Source organism: Ips typographus, linkage group LG11 (genome assembly GCF_016097725.1).
Source record: "Ips typographus isolate SLU linkage group LG11, UJ_Ityp_2.0, whole genome shotgun sequence".
In the NCBI taxonomy this organism is placed as follows: domain Eukaryota; kingdom Metazoa; phylum Arthropoda; class Insecta; order Coleoptera; family Curculionidae; genus Ips; species Ips typographus.
In genome coordinates this window covers 9,170,595-9,191,732 of record NC_138432.1, presented here as the reverse complement: position 1 = coordinate 9,191,732, position 21,138 = coordinate 9,170,595, and the positions used below count along the sequence as shown (strand labels likewise).

The window sequence follows — 21,138 nt, the reverse complement described above, 5'->3', positions numbered from 1 at the left end:
AACTGAAATGCGTTTTATCACTATTGATTTCATTAAATCAGGTAGGAAACTTTAGATATACAAAACAGATTAACAATAGCAGAACTTTTTTAATACTTTCAATAAACACAATTAATATTTATAACTTTCTTAATTAATGAACTTTTGAATTATCAGTAATCACATCAAGGCAGTTTTTCAACAATTTTTTCTCAGTCAGTCTCATTCTGATGGCCACTTTAGCGTTGGCTGACACGCTCTGGTCTTGCAACAGTTGCTCGTCTTCTTCTATTGCAGTTTTATACGAGCTTAACAGCAATTTTAGTCTGGTTTCCAGGAAAGTCCAGGACTTTATTTCGAGTGAAGTGTCCAAGGCACATTCAAAGTGCTGAAGGTCGGCCACTTTGTCTGATTTCAACCAGTGATCCAGTTGATCTGGAATGGTGTTCAGTTTAATGTTTGTTATTCAACAAGCATAGTTAAATAACCTGAATCCATATTGAACACTCTTAAGAAAGCCAACAAGCGTCCATCAACAGGATTGGCCTCTTTTTTGATACAAAAATCTGCGATACTCCAAATTTCTAGTTTTTTAAGCAACTCCAAACGTTTTTCCTGTAAAGGGTCAGACTTGCTCACCCCTAAACGGATCCAGTACGCATCATTTTCGTTATCTTCATATACAAACCCGTTATGAATGAAAAAGTCAGCGTTGGACCTAGCTCCGTAAAAAATAAACAACTGTTCGCCGGCTTTAAAATTCTTAAAAGCCAAACATTCACTTCTATCTAGTTGTGGATTGTAGTCTGTAGAAATCTACGCATATAACAGGAAATTGGGATTGAAAGTTTGTTTGATTAAGAGTATTCTTACCGTGCCGTTAATATGATTGCACATGTCCCATAAGGGAATAAGGGCGTTTATCATGTTATTGCCGTCCTCGGATGGAATCATATTTTGTCTTGTCATTACAGTTGATACGGCCCAACTGAAACAATATTAAAGAATAATCAGTGTGGATTATATTTTAGTGCCAAAAGAATCAAAACAGGTTAAGTCAAAATCCAACCGACTGCACCACATTTTTTCCCAAACATTAAGTCTGTTCGCAGAGGCAATCCCTGACTGGTTTCCAACTCAGAAACAGTAAGTGTCAAGTTTCATTGGTTGAATGCTCACGTGACTTGTGGCCAATGGATGTATCTATTTCTCTGCGAACAGACCTAATGTAAAACTTTAGTTGATTTTAATGGCTAGACTAAATATGGTAGCATCTTCATGCAAGGTTTCGCAACTAGGCAATAAAAGAAAACGTCTTCATATACGTTTAATCTGTTTAGGAGAGTGTCAACAAAATAGTTTTTTTTCCCCATTAACAGGCAGTAAAATAGCCGCGAAAGTGATGTTCGGCAAGAATTTCAAACAAAAAGTAAAAGTTCTGATTTAACATGGATTTGGTTTTAGAATCTGAGAAACACTTAAAATATCCTAAACTCTCTAATTAACCTTCAGAAGAAAAGATCAATGCCATTATGTTCCTTTTTTGTATATAAAATTAGTATTTAGATGTGTGAATACGGTCATATGCACGTTCGTTTGAAAGCAAGTAAAAATATAGTGAAAAAGTGAAACTTGACATACTTTTCTCAGAACCTTTAACAAAATTTACCATGATCGTTTCCGCAATTTGTCCATACACATTTTCTTTATTTTAAGTTGGCAGCAAGAGTGTATAGGACCATATAACGCGTACCTAATGTAAATCAGGCCTTATCATCTAGGTTTCAGCATCATCCGCACACTTTAGTTAGTTTTAGAGCCTGTATATGGGCGCAAAACGACTTTTTCATTCAAATATTTGGAATTAAATGCGTGCACCTCGAAAATTTGCAATATTTTACACTTTCTCTCGTTGTTGGTGGCTTTATTACCATAAAGAAACTTATTAGCGATGATGATCGGTTGAATTAGTTATTTATAAAGCGACACATGGTGTGCGGCACGGTTTTCTGTTTGGTTCGATATAAGTAGTCCGCAATGGTTTTCGATTCAATTTTGTGGTTCATTAAAAATTCCTTTCCTGTGCCCAAAAACACCTGTTTGTTTTTTTTAAAGAATTCTTATTATACATATAGAAAAGTGAGAAGTAGATTATTAATTAGCAATTAAATTGATATAATACAGTTATCATACAAATTATTTTGTATGTAGAAAAGTTGAACTTTTTAAAAGTAAAAAATTACTTAATTGGTTGGCAGCTGTAACCAATTCAGAATCACTTCCTTACAAACTAATTTAATTTAGAACAAATTAAAGACGAACCACTCGGAAGAATTAATTGCACACCAGCACAATGGAAAGACAAATTTGCTTTTTTTACTTTGCCAACTTCCCTAATTTTTCCGTTCTTTCTACTACTGACTTTCCCATGTTTTTTTTTTTAATCACTGAGACGTTGTGTTTGAAACACGCTAGTCCAATCCCTATTGTGTTCAAAATGCATTGTAGCCTTTAGTTAAATTGACGGCAGTTTCTACAAAATGATAATAACCAGCGGCAAAAAAGCCATCTATCATCGCCAAACTACTTGGACGGGTCGTTAAGCTACCCGCCCACTATACACTATTCATTTATCATTATCCGGAGATCAAATATTCAAAATAAGTGCATGTTTTGACAGATGAGAAGCAAACACTCCTTATTCAAGCTGAATGGGAGAAAGCTTCAGCTTGTAAAAGTACTTATATAGTTATGGGCGACAATAATCTTGATCGGTGACAATTGAAAAACAATATACTTGATGTGGTTGCCAATTCTTTGTCAAAGACTTTAAACTACTAGAGTGGCTAAACATGTACTGTTAAACCTGCACGTGCACAGCACAAAAGCTTACTCTAAACCAAAAGAATTAACGAACCAACCAAACCGTTCATCCCACCAAAGCGATTAACACAGAAAGGACTTTTCTCAAAGCAATTCGTACATTGAATCATGCAGTAGCCACTCATCAATTCAATGCAATACACACGATACCGTTAAGTCTGTGAAAACATTCAACGAGAACGCGCATTATTAAATTTTGCCGGCTTTAACAAAAAACTCAACGTGAATAAATAAAATGGTCAAAGCGGAAGACTGGATGATTTGAATTTCAATAAATAAAGATAAAAAATGAACTATTTGGAAGTTGCGTTTTGGATTAGTTTGGGTGTGGTTACGCTTTCCCTGGAAAGTTTTAGTGAACACCCTGTAGTGAGTGAAGTTGAAAATGACAGTCGTGAAGGAAAATACTTATCAGAGGTAATAAAACATAATACAAGTATGTTACATGATTGTGTCGATTGCAGTAAAGCGCATTAGCGGTTAATTAGTAATTAAGTAAGTAGGTGGTTGCATCATGCACTAATAAAAATTAGCAGTTAAGTCCTTTTAAGAATTAGCCTTCCTGGACTTTCACGTAAATAAAATTTCAATAAGGCTGAATATTAACAACAAAAGGTCTAAAAAATACCTTAAACCTGATAGTCAAACAAGAATGACAAATTTCAGACGCTGAGAACAGCAAAACGATTGACAGATGAACAGAACTATTTTAAAATTTAACATCAATATCTCAAACAATACCGCGCAATCAAAGGATCTCCTTTGAGTACTCGTCTGAAATTCAAAATCTTTCCTAGGGTGTTTCAAAGTACAATATCTAGAAATTTTAATTCTAACTCAAATCCTACCAACGCAAATAAAAACAATATTAAACACAATTTTCCAGGTAAAAACACTCTGATTGAATAATAATCCAAAAAATCCTTTACAATGGTCAATATGCAAAAAAGCTGTGACTAATGGTTAATTAAACATGTGGTCGTTAATAAAGGGTGTAACGCTTAAAGCAGACCAATTTTTCTTTATGGTTATCGCACTTTTCCATTTTCCTTACTAGACGACCAGACAAAATACTAAGAAACCAATAGAAATGTAAGTAACTAGGCAAGTCGTAAACTACTTTTCACTTGCCGTTTAGAAAAAAGTGTGATCGATCGGCCCTCATTAAACCAGTTTCGTCGGCGAATAAAAAGTGGCCCATTAAGATCGGTGAAATACACGAGGACCGATTAGTTTTTAACCGTCCCGGAACCAAAAAATTTGTCCTCGACCGCCATGATTATCGATATTGGCCTAGGACCAAACATGGACAATTTACAACTTAGCAGTTTTTGGTAATTAGTTTCCTGTGATCAATTCGTTTCATAAATCGGTTACATAGTGCCAGAGGCGATTAAGGAAAAAGTTTGGTGCCGCGAACGGCAGTAATAAATCAATTACACAAATCATAAAAATGAAACAACAAGAAAATTTCACCCAAACCATGGTCGCGTTAAAAGAGAAAACGGTTATGTGAGTGATTATTTTAATTTTGAATTATGTGCACAATGCACATACAAAGCTGGTTTAACAAAGTGTTAATGATTAAGTAGCTTCTTTTATATAAAAAACTACAAGAAACAACACTGATTTGTTACAATTTGAGACAATCAGCATCAAATCACCCAGGTGTGCAAGAATATATCCGTCAATAGTGCCGATGTAATTCATTCAATAACATAGTCATTACAAACCATCTGTTTCCAACAAGTGAAATTAGACAATTAAAATATCAAAGTAAACTTATTAAATAATCAAACGCTTGAATTAATTAGACCGGAAATTCCTCAATTATTTAATCAAATTGTAGACTTGGCATGTGGTGCACACAATTCCTGAAGGAACCTTAGGATGGATACCACGTGACCCTCCTGAACACTCAGGGTCAGTACCCATCAAACGAAGGCGATTGGTCAAAAAGAAACGACGACCACCAATAACCACTTATTTAGATCAAACCGCTGATGCAACGCAATGTAAGTACTTTAAAAAACTTCACACAACATTAATTTAATAAAGAGTTTCATCAAAAGATCCAGACAAAGAACACGGCATAAAAAGACCCTGGGATGACTTGATGGAGGATCAAAATTTGAAACCCTACACTTCCAGAAAAAGGGTAACCGTTAACACATTTACAACCAAAAACAATAATACAAACGTAATTACAATCAGGTCACATCATCTGATCAGTACACTATCATCAAGGAGGTAGGTTCAAACCACAATGCCGTAGGGGCGACCATCCACTTCGGTTCTGAAGAATTTAAAGACCGTGTAGACGTAGTAGACCTACAATCTAGTACTACAACGAAAAAACCAAACTTAAAGGAAATACTGAAACTAAATGGAGGACAAAGCCTTAGTGAAATTTTGCAGAAGAAAAACATTACCTTAGCCGAGTTGCTGATGGGTAAACAGGAAGCCATCAAAGCTTTAACTGAATCCTCGGAAAGAATTTCGGCCACCACCAAACCACCTAAATCAACAACAACTACGTACAAAAGAATCCCACCTTCAACTGCTTTAAAGAAACACATTGAAGACCGGAAACCTGAGGCTGCGGATGCTATTACCAGCAAAGAAGTGGTGGAGGCACAAAGGAAGCGACAGGCCTTGTTGCAAAGTCGAAAACCTTTACAAGATACCAAACGGTAAGTTGTTCAACCCAGTAGAATTCCACTAACCTTTCTTTTATAGCCCCGAAGTGATGATAGAGACCACAACAAATAAAGTGGAGGATAATAGTGAAGATGCAGCCATTACAGAACCATCGACAGAACCGCCAACCTTAAAACCTTCAAAACCAAAATTGCCGATAACCAGTGCAAAAATTATGAAAATGATCACAAAAAAACCTACAACCACTACCACAATGGAAACTATAATAGTTGAGGAGGAGAACTACCCTAAAGCTGTATTAAAAAAATTAAAGATTGACCCTAAAGAGGTGGTTAAGTATCCAGTCCACAAACCTGATAACAAGGTTTGTTTAGAAATTATGTTTTTTTTTAAATGGCAATAGAACTACTCAAATTTTCAGGATTTAAATGAACCACTGCACATTAGTATTGACTTGGAAAACCTTGGAACCACAACGACAACCGAGTCATATAAAAATCCAATTACAACAACAGAAACGACGACCCATGAATCAAAGCCATCCGCAAAAGACGAAATCCTCTTAATTCTACAAGATCCAGGTAGCAGAATTCGTCTGTCCCGAATTTTGGAAGCCCGCAATATGACTATACAAGAGTTGATCGAGCAAAGAGAACGTGGATCTAGTCAGTTGCATTTGGCTGATATTTTCCATAACAACACCAAAGAACCTGAACCATCTGACGAACCTTTAGAAGGGAAAATTAGTTCGGAAGAATTCCCGAATTTCCCCGTGTTTTCTAGACGTCCCAAAGAATTGCAGCTCAGTAAAGAAGCAACCAATAAACCACTAGAAGTTAGTAAAGCTTCAGAATTGCCTAGGTTTAAAATACCAGCAACACTTTCTGAAGAAGTGGCCCAAGCTGAAAATTTTCCTTGGCAGAAAATGTATCCGGAACTGTTTCAACAACAACTGAACAACAGTCTAACTAAAGATCCGGTAAAGCAACCAGTAGACTCTTTCAGCGATGAAGACCTCAAGATTTTAGAAGAAGTCGACCAGACATTGTATGCTTCAGCTTCAAATGAAGAAGTCCCTATCGTGGACGAAACACCCCGTAAAATCATTAACATATCAACAGGAGTTAAATCGGCCATTTACGCCAGTTTAGCCATAATTCTCCTCTCCATGTTTGTGTTTGTAACAATTCTGGTGGTGTTCAGATGGATGCAGAAAAAGAAAACCAAAACCAACTACAAAGAGAACTTGAAACCCTTACAAATTAAATGCGAAAACCTTAAAAGTTTTGTTTCAGATACTTTACAAAGGAAGAAATCTAATTATTACAAAAGACACTTGCAGAGCATGAGTGATGATAGTTGGGAGAGGGCTAGTAGAAGAACTAATGCCTTTTGATTATTTATAGGCAGTGTAAATGTGCAATATTTATTTTCTTTGATACTGTTAGTGTTTGCTCAATGTCAATAAGACTTTTTTAATAAATATGTTAGAAGATAATTTGAAGTTTCAAGAAAATTAAGAAACTTTAGTGTTTAACTGTATTATAAAAAAGTACAATTTTCCAAAATGCAACTAGAAATTGTGCAAATAGTACTAGTAGTAATAGAATATAAAATTTCATTCTCTAACAGAGTAGACATGGAAGATTAGATTGAAACAATCTGATAAAAACAGGGTTAGCAAGTTAATAAAAATACAATACATTTTTATTAAATATCAACAATAAAGTAAACTGTTTGAAAACAAAATAATTACTTACCAGTACTCACTGAAGGTAAACTTATTTTTCATAAGATCACTGACTGGATCCTCAGACATCCAAAACAACTTATGAAAATATGCATACTGCCTCACAATATTTTTAATTTGTTTCAATGCAATCTCCAAAGTTGGACTGCCTTTTAACTCTTCCAATTCACTAACAGTAAAATACAATACAGTGTTGTAGGTTTTGGGTAAAACATTAATGTAAGGTTTCCAGAACTGGTTATCTGATAGTTTTTCTACTAGTAAATGTATTGCTAGTAGAACATTAGGCATGTTTTTGAGTATTTCAACCTGGACAAAACCACTCCAGTTTATTATCTCAATTTAAGAGTAAAAAATTAGGTAATACCTGATCCACTAAGTCTTGCACAAGGCTCTTGCGAGCACTCTCTACAGACAACATCAATTTGCGTGGTACGGCAATTACAAGGGAGTTTTGTGAAATATCTTGGTCAGCTTTGACTCCCAAATCATAACCTTCAAAATGAGTGAGGGAACACCCATGCATTTCAGCCCCATTCTCTTCCAGCCACTTGATAAACTTGTCAATAGTATCCTTATTGTCGCGTGGTGCTGGTCTTTCTATGTTGCTAGAGGATGCAGACTGTAACACACTGCATTTTAGACCCCACAACTTTTTATGTATTAATTAAAAATTTTACCTTGTTTTGCCTTTTAAAAATTTTGTCCTCAAGGGCTTTGATTCTGTCCAGGTAAGCGTTGATCTGCTTCTGGCACTCCAAAGACTTGGCCACACTGTTATGCATAGGTAAGGTGGTAAGTCTCAATAGGGAATCCACAGTTTCAAACAGTTCCTTTTCCTCTTTAGCGGCTTGTTTTTGCTTGCTGGACATTTTGTTTTTGTTTGAACCGCTTTGGGACTGAACTTTTCTGCCCATTTTCGCAGTATCACTGAATGAACCTGCCTTTTTTCAGTTATATTGATGTAAAAAACTTCCTTATATGGCTATTTTTACTAAATTTGTTTTTGTGAGGTTAGGACTGGTTGATCGGATTTCTAAACGGACGTGACTAAACGATCAGTTGCGGGACTTTAAGCAGGATGTATTTTGCCGTGGCCACCCAAAAATAGAAATAGCAATTGAAATAAAGTGTTTTGCAGAATGATTGATGAAATATAAATATGGTTACAGTAAACTCAATCAGTATACTGATTACTGATTAATACGATAATATAAGTGTAATTTGTAGTCATTATTCTCTCTGCTGTTATTAAAGGCAAAGAGTGGCATTAAAGATGTGTTTATGTACTTATTGAATATAAATATCTCAAAAAATTAAAATTTTTCTTTTAAAAAGACGATGTCAGATAACTATCTAAATTTAAATGGTATTAAGGGCCTTTGAACCCCTGACTATTTGATCAAGCTTCAACAATCATTTGAGTATAGACAATATTTATTTACTCTAAGTTTCCCTGCTCTTAGAACAAATATTATGATTAAACCACCCTATTCGTAATTCACCTGAGAGCTAATTTTCTTACTTCACCATATTCAAACAGGGAATTTCGGAGCTATGGCAGAGTATAAATCGTTTAAATGTAACCAAGATTTGTGTAAAATCCCGAATTAGTCTTTGCGTAAAAGTTTACCAGGTGCTGTCTTCCCTTTTAGTGCCTCTGAAAAGACTTACACTTAAATACACACACTGGAAGCTTTAAAGTTTTGCTTGTTAACTCTTATGGATAATGTTGGCAAAATTTGATTTAACGGTCATATATTTGTATTTCTAATATTTGAATTTGTGATGATTCGTCTGCAGATGTTGCAATAAATAGTAGTAGCCAATCAAAGAATATCCACTTCGTAATCAATGTGCCAGTCAGCACTAATTGTGTAGGAAATCATCCATGGATTTCACGTTTCAGGTCGCACTTAACCCACCTTAAACCAATTTGACAATATTATACTTTCACCCACTACTGTACCTGCTGACATGCGTTTCGGCTGTACCAAAATCTTGTCCATCTCGCTCATCGTCTCTCGGGAATTGTGTGCCTCCAGTTGTTTCCCGGTCCCCAGAGTGGTAAAATCTGGACCGCAAACCAGGATAAGCGGAAAGTGCGTTCGTACGTCGTAAAAGTTTCTTCGGAAGGTTCCGACTTGCCACTGAAAGTTTTTGGGATGACTTTTGATTGCAAGCAACTAGAAAAATGACAAGTTGTTATAGTTTTTGTGTGATTTTTTTACTGTTTAGTAAGTATTCTGTTAGTACGAGGTAATTTGGTACAAGTGCGTAAAACGGATTTTTCGTAATTGATCATTAAGATATTAATGAGAAATGAGTTAAAGAACGAAATCTGATAAGAGCTGAAAATTAATTATTCAAACTGCCAAGTTGTACCAATTAATTAAAATTGCGTCCCATAAATTGTACGCTCTTTGGACCTACCTTAGACAGACCGTGGAACAGTTTCCGCACAAATTTGATAATCTTCGGACCAATTAGAGTGTCGAACGGTGTGATAATGGTGGCATATAGGCGATTACCGAAATTGGAAACTGCCATCCTTAATTATTATTGCGTCATTGTTCGATGACGGCAAGGAAACGACAAATACGATTTCAATCTTATGCAGTGCATTTGCCATGGTCTCTTACAGATTGCTTTTACATGTGACAGTGTTTACAATGGATTCTCATTGTTCGGTTTTAACGTGAATTTTGGGCTTTCATTATGCATTAAGATCTCACAGCCAGAATAAACGATGACAATGACTTTGAAAATATTCATCGCTGTTCCGGCCTTGCATATAGATGTACAGGATCTATTTTTGATCGGGATCGATAGCGAGCAAACATTTCAGTTTAAAAGTTTTTAATTTTAAGCACAAATTAAAAAACTGTATTTGTTGACCTACAAATAAAAACCTGCAACTGATTTCCCAGTAACTGAGTAGATCAAAGTCTTAAGGAAGTCAGCCACCGATTAGATTTCGGTTTCGAGAGTGGCAAGATTAAATGTTTGTGTTTCAATCTGCCCCAGTAAAACTTTCTACACAACTTGGCTGGATATGATACACCAGTTATCTTAATAACTGGAGTGTCATATTCAACCAAATTATAAGTTTCTACAAGCAACGTTATATCCGCTAGTCGAGTTAATAAAACACACACTTGAATGGGAAATTTTTGTGTTTTATGGGTAGAACTCACGTGGTGACGATAAGAAGACAAATATGTTTTCAAACTTTTTTATTACTCACCAACTTAATCACCCTTTAAGAAAGTGACCACTCTTAAGTTATGAAATTCAAATCTTAGGGTTAGTTAATCTTAATTTTCCAGTGGATTTAGGTATTTCCATTTTAGGTTCAAATTTATGTAAAGCTGACGACAACGAAGCCAGGCTTATGAAAAACCTAATGGCAAATTACGATGCCGGCGTTAGGCCAGCCCAAAATTCTTCCTTACCTTTAACTGTTATCTTTGGCGTATCATTACATCACATCATCGATGTCGTAAGTGGAATTTTTTCTTTGATAGAACAGATAAGAGGCTAGAAATACGTTAGAAGACATAGATCAATGATAGATAGTGGACCACCTTTACCTGGTGCAATTTGTTTTAGGACGAAAAAAATCAAATTCTTACCACAAACTGTTGGATCACGCAAATATGGATGGATCATCATTTAAAGTGGAATGCTTCAGATTATGCGGATATTAGTGTGATTAGGATACCCTATCATAGGGTTTGGAGGCCTGATTTAATTTTATATAATAAGTATTTAAGTAAATCTAATTTTTAACAGAAATATTAACAAGCAAGGTATTTTACAGTGCTGACCCTCAATATCAATCTTCAGTCATCAATACTAATGTCATAGTGTCCAGTAATGGACAAGTGGTTTGGTTGTCCCATGGAATATACCGGTCTTCATGTGATATCAACGTGGAATATTTCCCTTTTGACGTTCAGAGTTGCCACATGAAATGGAGTTCTTGGACTTACGATGGATATCAGGTTAGTGTTTGACTGGAATTACAGTTTCAAAACACTATTCCGCGTAAAGTTTCTTTAAAAAGTCTGTTTACAATTCAGTCAAGTGCCGGATAAAAAGGTCACAACAATTTTATCGGGAGAAACTTTCTTAAAAAGACAATTTTTTTTGTTTGACATTTGCTGTTTTTCCTCCAGCAAAGTAATTAACTTTTACATTAATTTCCTTGTGGAAACTGTTATTGTTGTTGCATTCTGCTAGTCTTTATAAAGTTTTTGCACCACCCGAGTAATTTGGTGTTATTATTTATAATGAAACTTGCGTTGGAAATAGAGTGGGAAAAATAATGCAATTTTTGTATGCGTTATTTTTAATTACATTTCCTATTTTATTATTGTATGTTGCGGTGTGTACTGAATATTAATCATCAGATGTGCAAAGCAAGCTTTTGACAATTTTATTATTTAGTTTCGTTAATCAGAACAAACATACCTTAGAATTGCAAGGAAATTTTAATATAAGCTAAGCTAAATGACTACTTCAGATCTGTAGTTTCGTATGAAAAGCGGTATAAAACGGGGATTCTTGAGCTACAAACGTTTGTATCAAAATTGATCGCGAAAGCGAATTGCATTCGTGGAATTGTATTCTGCTTTATGGCATACCGAATGTTTATTTATTTAATTGTATTAAAACATTTACGAAACTATTATACTGAGTTGGTTTTGAACTTTTAGGTACCTGTAATATTTCCTTTCATATATTATGTTATGAGTCTTGATCTGATTTAATGTGGAATTAAAAAAAACTAATGTTATATCAAAACGTGACAGAAAGTTCTACTTACATCCCTCTTTAACGCCGACGATGCGAAATCCCTTATAAGGGATAAGTGCTTCTCGAATGTGTAACTTTCCATCCTGACAGCTGACTTTCGACCAAACTTTTGGGTTTATAACTGCTACTCGAAATATGTATTGCAAAATAGGCAATTATTAATGATTAATGTTAGTAAACGTGTTAGTTCAAAGTGGAAACGTGCTCTAAATGGCTAAGTTGGTTTTTATCATTTTTAGCACACAAAAGGGGTTTTAACAATGTTTTAAGGTTTCGCGATCGGACGGTCAAATTCAATTTTTCCAATTTGGAACTGAAGGAAATAAATCTCATTGATATTGTTCTTTTATGGTTGACCTTTTATATTGACTTAGAGTACATTTTTCTGGCCAATCAAGCACAGAACTATGTGCGCACTATTACATTCATCATACGTTGAGATGAGTTTAAACCAGTTCCGACTTTTACTTCATAAATGGCGTATCCGTTTCCTGTTTCCTGTCGCACGACATTTCAAACATCGTGTAGTCCCACTGCTGTTATAAAGCTCGAATTACATGGAGACGTCCTATGTACTGCCAGACTGAGATTCAAAAATGATAATTTTTCAAAAAAGGTGTTTTTACCATTGTGGTGACAATCAAATACTGTACAACTGTTCAGTAACCAACCACAGTTATTTACTGTTTACAAATTTGTAATGGAAGTACATTTCAATTTGCAATTTCATATTTCAATCAATAGCAATACTGCAACATTGAGTAGTTTCCATATTATCCAGTCAGCATTTTCGAATAAGCTTTCTAAATTCAATTTGAAAGCTATTTAGCTTACCCAGCCTTTGAACTTTCCAGTATTAGTTATAATTTGTAAAAAATGTAAGTCAGATTAAACTTTCTTTGTTAAGAGTTTAGATTATAAGTACAGCGATTAGGGACAAGAGTTTTCGAATAAAAGCTTCAGACCTCACAAAAACCAACAACATTTACATTTTATGTTTGTTGATGCTTTCACCAATTAACCCTTACAAACAAATAGTATATTTAATTATCTACGGTTTTTGCATTACAATTTTAAATTCAATTTTCTCAAGTTGACTGTTTTTCCTAGTCATTCTTACTGTAAATTAATTTTCGTTTGCTGCCCACAAATAAATAATAAAACAGCGTCGTAGAACTTGATGGAATGCAAATTGTTTATTTGAAAAATTTTCTAGTTGGTAATAGCTTTCCAACTTAGTTGATATTGGAAGGGAGATTTATTGTTACTGTAAAACTATGTGGGATGATTGATTAGAATTACAATATGCTGACACATTAACAAGTAAACTAGTTCACGAATGTTCCAACTTTATGTCCCTTAACCTAATTATATCGGTTTCTCTTTCGTGTTAAATCGGTGGCATCAGCACCAAATAAAATTTTAATTTGAATTCCCCGGTCCTGTTTATCTTTGTTTTCTTATTCGGGCTAGGTGTTCATTAAAATTAATTCGGCACTACATAAAGGTATCTCTTTTAGCACTTTGCGGTCTTATTAAAGCACTGAAAACGCTTTTAAAAAACTAACCAAACTAGGACCCTTTTGTGTTTATATGATGTTGGAGTGAATTAATTTAGTCGCGCGAAAACATAATTCTGACTCGAATTTAGGTTTAGTGTATTGTTTTGCAGTTTCCATTCATTAGAGCAATTACCGACTTGTTATTTAAGCTTGATTAATGATTTTTACTTACAACGTGTTTATCGGTGAATTAATATTGATACGGGATAACAAACTTTCGTTTTCAATGTTTGCCTGATTTTCTTTTCAGGTTTTCATGTTTGGGTTTTTTCAGTAAATAACGTCTAATAGAAAGAGTAGTAGTTCCTTTCAGGCAGTTGAGAAAATTACTTTTTAACATTTTTTAAAAATTCTGGTCTGCTTGTATCTAAAAGTGTTTAATGGTAACCTCACTAAAAATGGACACTACTAGTCCCATAACCCTTTTAATTTAAACTGAGAAGTAATTAGTTTCCAGATTTATATTAATAATTATATTCTCAATACGTATTTTTTCAAAATTTAAGAGGATCATTGCAATATCTCAAAAACCAAGCATTTAATTCTTATGACTGCTTGCTTAGAATTAATTTTCAAGCATTTTCGGTTTACTCTTTTTAAGGTTTCTCAACCTTGTCAAAGGTTTAGACCATATTGTGCAAAGCTACGCCATATTTCTCAAACTGTATTAGTCAGTGCATGTTTAGGGATTCAACAATTTAGTACGATTGCAAATAACTCGCCAACGTATTTTTGCTACTCGAAAAGTTTGCTGTGGTGTAAGTGATTTTATCTGCACCTGGACTATAATTTATTGTACATCCTGACCTTGCGAGTATATTAAGTTCGCGTATCAGACTAACATTGTACAGTTTCAGTTTTACTTTATTGAAATTGAAATTAAAGATGCGTGGGTTATTTGGACATCATCGTGGCCATGGACATGGTTTTTCCTGCCATTTCTCGCCTATGTGGCACCATAGAATCAGAAGAGGTCCTGACAGTTTTGGCCCACCGAGTTCAGACTTCGAAGAAGACATTAGGAGAATCGTGGAAGAATATTTGTTCCAAGGAAGACACCATCATCGAGGGCCTGGAAGACGTGGATGTTGCGGTCCAAAAGGTAAGAGGAACGACATTGGAACTGGTGGTGGCAGCTGTGACGAGGGACCAAATGGGTCTTGGGTTTATGGTCTCTGCACGCCCCAAACGGAGAGAGACGAGTCATTTGGATGGCACTACAAGCCAGATAGTTCAGACCAGGAGAAAAGGCTGTGTAATGGTACTAGAAGGGGACGAAGGTGTTGTCGCCTTAGCGAGGAGGTAAGTGAGGTCGTGGAGATAGAGGACGTTGATCAGGAACCACCACAAACTGCAGCTAGCATCGAAAAATCTAATTTGGAGTAAAGTTCTAAGCATAATGTATACACTGTTTTTTTTACAAATAAAAATACTTCTATATTATAAACTTTGTTTCATTTGGAATGATGTTGTCACAATAGTCTAGCAATTCCAGCAAAACAATTATTGATGATCAATTAAAGTTCCAATTCCCTCAAGCTACACAAATAATGATTTAGCTAAATACACACACCATTACATATTACATATTTAATGAAATAGCTGTCTGATTAGGCGACAAACGTTCCAACCACAGCTTCGTAATGAGTTAAACTCACAAACAGGTAGAAAATACTTAATCGAAAACACTAATAGCTTGAAAACTAATTAAGCAGATTCCCCATCGAAGCCCTTTCCCCATTCCTCGATGCAAAATTACTTAATACATTATTAGTATAGTACAAGATGTTTCCATAAATCTTCCCCATTCCTCTTTAGGTTAAGTACGATAGGATTTTTTCCTGAAAATGTTGTGATTTACCCTTGCAATTAAAATTGTTTTTGAACCCACTCTGCTCATGATTATTATATCTGCTTATACGATTTTAATTGTGATTGATGTCCATTAAATTTTAACGAGTTTTCACGTATAATCCAACATTTTCGCTTGGATGCAGAATTAGAAATTAATGGTATCACTCCAAGGAATAAATATTGGATTTTCACCCTAACCACTCTCTTTCGGTATTTTTTTAAAGGGTTAAAAATAGGGTCTTTGTCTGAAACCCTAAAAATCATCTCCAAAATTTCATGTCACCACCCAAATAGAATGAAGGTAAATTTACCATAAGCTTCTTATTTAAAATAGGGTGGCATCAGTGACATACATAAGCCTTATTGCCTATCGACTTTAGGAGTCACTTCTCGTGAGTTACCAGTATAATTACTAAACTCAATCCAAAGCCCCATTTAAAGATTTGAAGAAAAGCACTTGTAATAGCCCCGATATTCCCTATCTGGCACGTGTAAAAATGTGCCGTATAAAATTCTACTTTACGTTTATCTCGTTGAATGATTGTTTCCTTCCAATGGAAATGTTTCCATCTGTAAAAATATTTTGTTTTAGCTGGATATTGTGAAGCAAACCGAAGAAGGAGACGTCACCAATTACCAAGCTAACGGCGAGTTCGATTTGGTTAGTTTTTCTTCCATCAAGCATATAGAGCATTATTCGTGCTGTTTGGAGCCCTATCCGGATATTACCTACGTTATTAAGATACGGAGGAGACCGTTGTTTTATGTTTTTAATTTGATTCTGCCATGTATTTTGATCAATGGAGTGGGTAAGTTTGTTAAGTAAAACATATTTAAGGTTAGACATAATTGAACCAAAAAAAAAAGTTTCAGTTGCTTTAAGGTGAAATTGCAACTATTCGAGCCGGATTTTAGAAGCATTTTTCTGCGTTATTTAAATTTAAAATCTTATATTAATCCTACTTTACTGCTATAGTGCACGACAGTCCGTAACTTTGATTAAAAGCTTTTGGTATATCAACACTTTAGTGCCTCACTTTTCTTTCTAAAATGGGTAATTATACTTTGGGTCTGTATAGTATTTAAAAGTTTTGTGTTTGCTCAAAATTTTTTTTCATTAATTGTGTAATTGCAACTAGTTTTTCCTTACTCTCTTAATGTTAACCACTATGTGGTGTCTAAATTGATATTCGTTTGATATCTATTTTTTTGGCATTTTCCTAAAGTATTTAGACCAACATTCAATCTGATCTAACTGAGCACGTTATTTTTTAATTTTACTATCCCTTCAGGTTATGTTCGATGTGCATTTGGTGTTTTTAATTTGTCCGGATTCAAACAAGAGACAGTTAAAATCACCCTTATACAAATAAAACCCATAGCTTTGAAGTGACATCGCAGGCAACGGAATTCATTTTATGTAGTGGATTCACGCGAACCATTTATCAAACCTTCACTTTCACCACTTGAAACATGATGAGATTGGAATATCACAAAGCATTCAAAACCGTGTACTGGATTAGGTCTTTTGTCTTGAGCTGTTAAGTGTAAAACTAGCATTATTAATGGAAAGTCCAATTTGACTGAAACTTAAAGAATATTATCACATCCCTCTGATCTTTCATGAAGTATACTCCTAAACTGTCTTAGTTGATTATCGGTTTTTATTTGTTTTGTTGCAGCTCTTCTTGTATTCTACGTTCCATCAGAATCTGGAGAAAAAGTTACTTTAGGAATCAGTGCTTTACTTTCTATGACTGTTTTTTTAATGACGATTCGAGAGACTTTACCACCAACTGAAAAAACTCCTCTAATAAGTAAGTAAATTTTAATTGAGAGTATAATACCATAACAGCAACAAGTATAAAAGATTAATAGTTGTTAGTAACTTCTGATAATAAGGTATGGAATTTTTCAAATTTTCAAACTAATCTAGGTCAAAAAAACAATTATTTACACTGTCACTAACCAATTTTCTCAGAAATTCGCAAGCAGAAATTAATTGACCAACTATTGATGGAAGAGGGGAAACGTGTAATTCGGCGTGCTGTTTTTGCAGATTTCTGCTGGGATTTTATCGGACATTGAGCTTCTAGTCGATCAAAACAGTTTTCGTTTATTTTCAATCCAAATCGCGGAATTCATAATGAGATGGATTTCACAGTTATAATCTCTGTGTTAGTCCACCACGTATTTACGTTTGACTGGGACACAATAATGAATAGTAATTTGGCGGGAACTAATTTAGGGTAAATTTGATTTTTTTTAGAGCAATAAATAAAGCTTTCAAGCTGTATTTTCATAAAACTGTTATGTGAGAGATTTGCATAATTGTATTTGTGAAGAAGAACAAGAGAAAACCGATAAAGTGTTCTGAAAACTAAACGTAATTTTTCAACGTCTTCTCCAGCTTTTAAGCGAGTCGCTGACATATAAAATATAATTTCTAAAAAATGGATATTGCCAAAAAGTTTTAAATAATGGTCTGGTTTAAAAGCGTGTTCTACACGTCGTATTTTCTTCTAAAGTAATTTAACATAACTCAGTCGAACGAAGCAAAAATAGCCCACTCTACCAGAGAAACGTATTTTGCCGTTAAGAAATTCCAGACAATTTGAAACAATAATGAGAACAATAATTTTTCGTTTTGATATATGCCGGACCTTCTGGAAAATATGTATTATGATTTTTTTACGTTGCCAGTAGCGGATATTAAAGATGGGGGAGAAAGTAAAAAACTCCAAAGCCATTGCTCGAGGCAAATGAAGAATGTCTTTTGATACCAAACACAAAAGAAGTCCCAGTCTGTTATAAATCAGTTCCTGTATTTTTGTGCAGTGAATAATGGGACTAATACTTTTTAAGCCTCATTAAGCTCGGTTTGATATGCAAAACTCGATTTATAATATCCAGACACGCATCACCGATTCCTAGAAGTTCTCAGGAGATATAATAAACGCTTTTAGTACAGTTTCTAGACAAACGCATGCACAACACGAAAAAGTTTCACATGAGAATCATATTACTTATATTTACTCGACAACAAAGCGCAACGTTCAACAAAATAGAAATTCCAAGTTTAAAGCCTCTCCGGAAACTACTTAATTCCTTTCAATGCCATCGTTTATATTCACCAAGAGTGTAAATAGGAAAAAACTATAGAAAGTTTCCTGGAAGTTTAGGATGAACGAAAAACACAAAAGCACCCAGTCAATCATTTAGAAGTTTGAGATGAATTTTGCACTTAATTATTCTATCACGATTTTACTATGGTTTGTTGAGCAATAATTACAAAAATTTGTATTTTAAATTACCTCAATACGTTTTACCCTGTAAGCAACAAAACCTTTAGCATCCAAAAAAATTTATATAAAACTTCTGGAAACCGTATCGTGTGGCCGTTAACACAAAAGGAAAATAACATTAACAAAACTTTTATTGGTGAAAAGCTTCTTTTTAAACTTAGTAAAAGTAAAACTGCCTTTGGCTTAGTATATGTGAAGGTAATTCTAATTAGTTTTACCCTCTAACAGTTATGTGGTATTTTCAGGCATGTACTATGGTGCCAGTATTTGTCTGGTATCGTTTGCTTCTGGTCTTTCTGTGGTAACGTTGAACATCTACCATAGAGGAGTTCGAGGTCAGCCAGTACCCACTCTGGTTAAAAACATCGTCCTGAAGAAAATCGCGCCATTGGTTTTCATCAAGTTTGACAATAAATCCAAAGAAACCAAAATACAGGTAGAAATTGACTAGGAATTTGTCTAGGAAGTAAATTTTCTTGTTTGTACCAAAAGGAAGTCAACTCTCGAGCTGGTACTCGTCTAGACTCCCAGTGGCCGTGTTCTTCCGAGTTGTCACCCCCTCCAGATGACGGCTGCTGTTTGCAACAAAGAAACCACAGATCTCCCAGGTTCATAACGAAATCCAGGAGTGACGATTCAGGTAACACCTCACTCAGTTCATCCCGATCACAGTCAGAGTTTTAGGTTTGTTGCTGATCTGTGGTTTCAGAATTGTTCGAAAAACAAGTGTTGAGGGTGCTAACTAGGGTTCATCTGCATATCGACCGATCCGATTTACGCACAACCGAACAAGAGCGAAAAGAATTAATCGAATTGGAATGGAAACAAGTGTCTATAGTCTTGGATAGGTTACTGCTAGGGTCGTTCTTTTTTATTACTATAATTACTTCGACTACTATATTGTGCAGAAGTCCTCAGGATTCTAGTTAAAGCAGCTAGAAGAGACTAAATAAAGTGTTAGAAGTAATTAAACAGAATTTTTTAAAGCAGATTTTGTCAAATTGGTTATTCTCACATAAGTACACAGCACTTGTATGTGTCTTTGTGAGTGTACATAATTAACTGCTGACATTATTTATTGTTATTATTATTGTTATAATAGGTATCAAACTTAAGGTGTTTTTATCGTTTCTTGTTTTAGGATGTAATTATATAATCGGCAAAAGTAGGAATGATGATAGTTAATTTAAAAGTTTATGCTATATCCAGTGGTAAATAAGGTATTGAAAATGTTAGGCTGTATAAAATTAAAGGTATGTGTAATGTAATTAATTACAAACTAGAACATATCAAAGGTTTTTTAAAACTATATGAAAATTGTATACTCTCTAGCTAAACAGTGTACAGACGTAATTAATAAACGAAGTTCACGGATTTCTTGATCACTAGGCGAAGCTACAGTAAAGCTTTATAAGTATTATTTTAACTAGATAATAAACCGGATGTTTACAGAGTTCCGGTCCCCCACAATAATATTGAAATAACTAATTGTCCATTTTCTAAACAGACCTGTACCTACCAGACGACAATTTTAAGTTTTATTGACGTACTGTGCTGAAAAATCTGAATTCTGCCTACCTAGAATGAATATATCCACAACTGAACGTATGCAACATTACGTTAAGTTAACTGTTTAAACAAAAATCAGGTAACAAAAAAAAATAAATGATCAAATTAAAATGACATATCACTCGTAAAATGAGTGTACATGAGAGTTTCAAATACACTACTCAATGTTTAGTAATCAAAGTTCAACAAACTGTGGTCTCCGTTAAAATTAAAATAAAAGAAAATTTATTACATTTTACATAGGGGCATACGGATGACGTCACATTCTGTCAAACGTCACATTGACTCTTATTTCATATAAAACGTTTTGAAATTAGATATTCTCAAAAACTTTAATAAGTAATTACATAAACCGTTCTAGTTCCGAGAATCGACCACACTAAACCGTTTCAACAGAAAATCTTACCCGAAATAGATTTTTGTACTGTGCGAGTCTCTGCAACTTGTTGCACGCTGAATTTAGGCGTACCGTAAAAATAGATTCCTATATTATAGCGTGTCAGGTTTCATCCCTTTGAAACTAAAGTAGATCAAGCTTTTTCCAAGCCCTAATTAGGGCAAAATCGTTACCGTATTGCTACTTACGCTAGAAAGAATGAATGGAAATTAAGCACAACCTGAGAAATTTTAACATTCGATTTTCGTTCCATTTTACCAATCAACGAGTGCAGCGCCCTCACGTAGCCGTCTGGCCAACAAAATGCGCTGTTGCCGGCTGGTAATAATTAAACCCAAAAAAATGGTTTGTACTTGC

The 21,138-nt window shown here is 34.7% G+C and overlaps 4 protein-coding genes across 7 annotated transcripts; 2 read left to right on the top strand and 2 right to left on the bottom strand.

Annotated features, from left to right (window-relative positions):
* Nucleotides 1–69: 69 nt before the first annotated feature.
* On the bottom strand, nt 70–8,314 carry Setd3 (SET domain containing 3). Its single transcript, XM_081989880.1, has 6 exons — nt 7,954–8,314; nt 7,641–7,895; nt 7,284–7,582; nt 853–967; nt 468–795; nt 70–414 (listed from the first exon to the last, which is right to left on the bottom strand). The coding sequence occupies exons 1-6, from the start codon at nt 8,188–8,190 to the stop codon at nt 134–136; spliced, it is 1,515 nt and encodes a 504-aa protein (XP_081846006.1). The 5' UTR covers nt 8,191–8,314; the 3' UTR covers nt 70–133.
* On the top strand, nt 2,270–7,021 carry LOC145735801 (uncharacterized). 2 transcript variants are annotated; one of them, XM_081989877.1, is made up of 6 exons: nt 2,270–3,279; nt 4,712–4,877; nt 4,935–5,020; nt 5,077–5,555; nt 5,602–5,887; nt 5,945–7,021. In XM_081989877.1, exons 1-6 carry the CDS (start codon nt 3,151–3,153, stop codon nt 6,917–6,919), a joined length of 2,121 nt encoding a protein of 706 aa, XP_081846003.1. In that variant the 5' UTR covers nt 2,270–3,150; the 3' UTR covers nt 6,920–7,021. The 2 variants fall into 2 exon arrangements, with proteins under 2 accessions (XP_081846003.1, XP_081846004.1); XM_081989878.1 differs by lacking the exon at nt 2,270–3,279 and adding an exon at nt 3,686–4,196.
* Nucleotides 8,315–8,976: 662 nt separating the features above from the next.
* Nucleotides 8,977–10,551, bottom strand: LOC145735812 (uncharacterized). 2 transcript variants are annotated; one of them, XM_081989894.1, is made up of 3 exons: nt 9,707–10,551; nt 9,268–9,459; nt 8,977–9,198 (listed from the first exon to the last, which is right to left on the bottom strand). In XM_081989894.1, the coding sequence occupies exons 1-3, from the start codon at nt 9,821–9,823 to the stop codon at nt 9,190–9,192; spliced, it is 318 nt and encodes a 105-aa protein (XP_081846020.1). In that variant the 5' UTR covers nt 9,824–10,551; the 3' UTR covers nt 8,977–9,189. The 2 variants fall into 2 exon arrangements, with proteins under 2 accessions (XP_081846020.1, XP_081846019.1); XM_081989893.1 differs by having other exon boundaries at nt 8,996–9,198; nt 9,251–9,459; nt 9,707–10,337.
* On the top strand, nt 9,374–20,189 carry LOC145735805 (neuronal acetylcholine receptor subunit alpha-10-like). 2 transcript variants are annotated; one of them, XM_081989881.1, is made up of 9 exons: nt 9,374–9,510; nt 10,627–10,775; nt 10,886–11,040; nt 11,097–11,280; nt 16,103–16,319; nt 17,193–17,327; nt 19,061–19,251; nt 19,308–19,455; nt 19,525–20,189. In XM_081989881.1, the coding sequence occupies exons 1-9, from the start codon at nt 9,468–9,470 to the stop codon at nt 19,743–19,745; spliced, it is 1,443 nt and encodes a 480-aa protein (XP_081846007.1). In that variant the 5' UTR covers nt 9,374–9,467; the 3' UTR covers nt 19,746–20,189. The 2 variants fall into 2 exon arrangements, with proteins under 2 accessions (XP_081846007.1, XP_081846008.1); XM_081989882.1 differs by having other exon boundaries at nt 19,500–19,707.
* Nucleotides 20,190–21,138: the final 949 nt, after the last annotated feature.

Bases quoted from the DNA above. Each gene is read 5' to 3' on its own strand.
- LOC145735801 (XM_081989877.1), top strand. From the start codon at position 3,151: ATGAACTATTTGGAAGTTGCGTTTTGGATTAGTTTGGGTGTGGTTACG. The intron at 5,556-5,601 runs GTAAGTTGTTCA...TTTCTTTTATAG, and splicing joins CCTTTACAAGATACCAAACG to CCCCGAAGTGATGATAGAGA. The intron at 5,888-5,944 runs GTTTGTTTAGAA...TCAAATTTTCAG, and splicing joins TCCACAAACCTGATAACAAG to GATTTAAATGAACCACTGCA.
- Setd3 (XM_081989880.1), bottom strand. From the start codon at position 8,190: ATGGGCAGAAAAGTTCAGTCCCAAAGCGGTTCAAACAAAAACAAAATG. The intron at 7,583-7,640 runs GTATTACCTAAT...GGTTTTGTCCAG, and splicing joins TGCAAGACTTAGTGGATCAG to GTTGAAATACTCAAAAACAT. The intron at 796-852 runs GTAAGAATACTC...TTATATGCGTAG, and splicing joins GCAATCATATTAACGGCACG to ATTTCTACAGACTACAATCC.
- LOC145735805 (XM_081989881.1), top strand. From the start codon at position 9,468: ATGACAAGTTGTTATAGTTTTTGTGTGATTTTTTTACTGTTTA. The intron at 16,320-17,192 runs GTAAGTTTGTTA...GTTTTGTTGCAG, and splicing joins TATTTTGATCAATGGAGTGG to CTCTTCTTGTATTCTACGTT. The intron at 19,252-19,307 runs GTAGAAATTGAC...TTGTACCAAAAG, and splicing joins CCAAAGAAACCAAAATACAG to GAAGTCAACTCTCGAGCTGG.
- LOC145735812 (XM_081989893.1), bottom strand. From the start codon at position 9,823: ATGGCAGTTTCCAATTTCGGTAATCGCCTATATGCCACCATTATCACA. The intron at 9,460-9,706 runs GTAGGTCCAAAG...TCATTTTTCTAG, and splicing joins TGTTCCACGGTCTGTCTAAG to TTGCTTGCAATCAAAAGTCA. The intron at 9,199-9,250 runs GTCAGCAGGTAC...AATTGGTTTAAG, and splicing joins TTGGTACAGCCGAAACGCAT to GTGGGTTAAGTGCGACCTGA.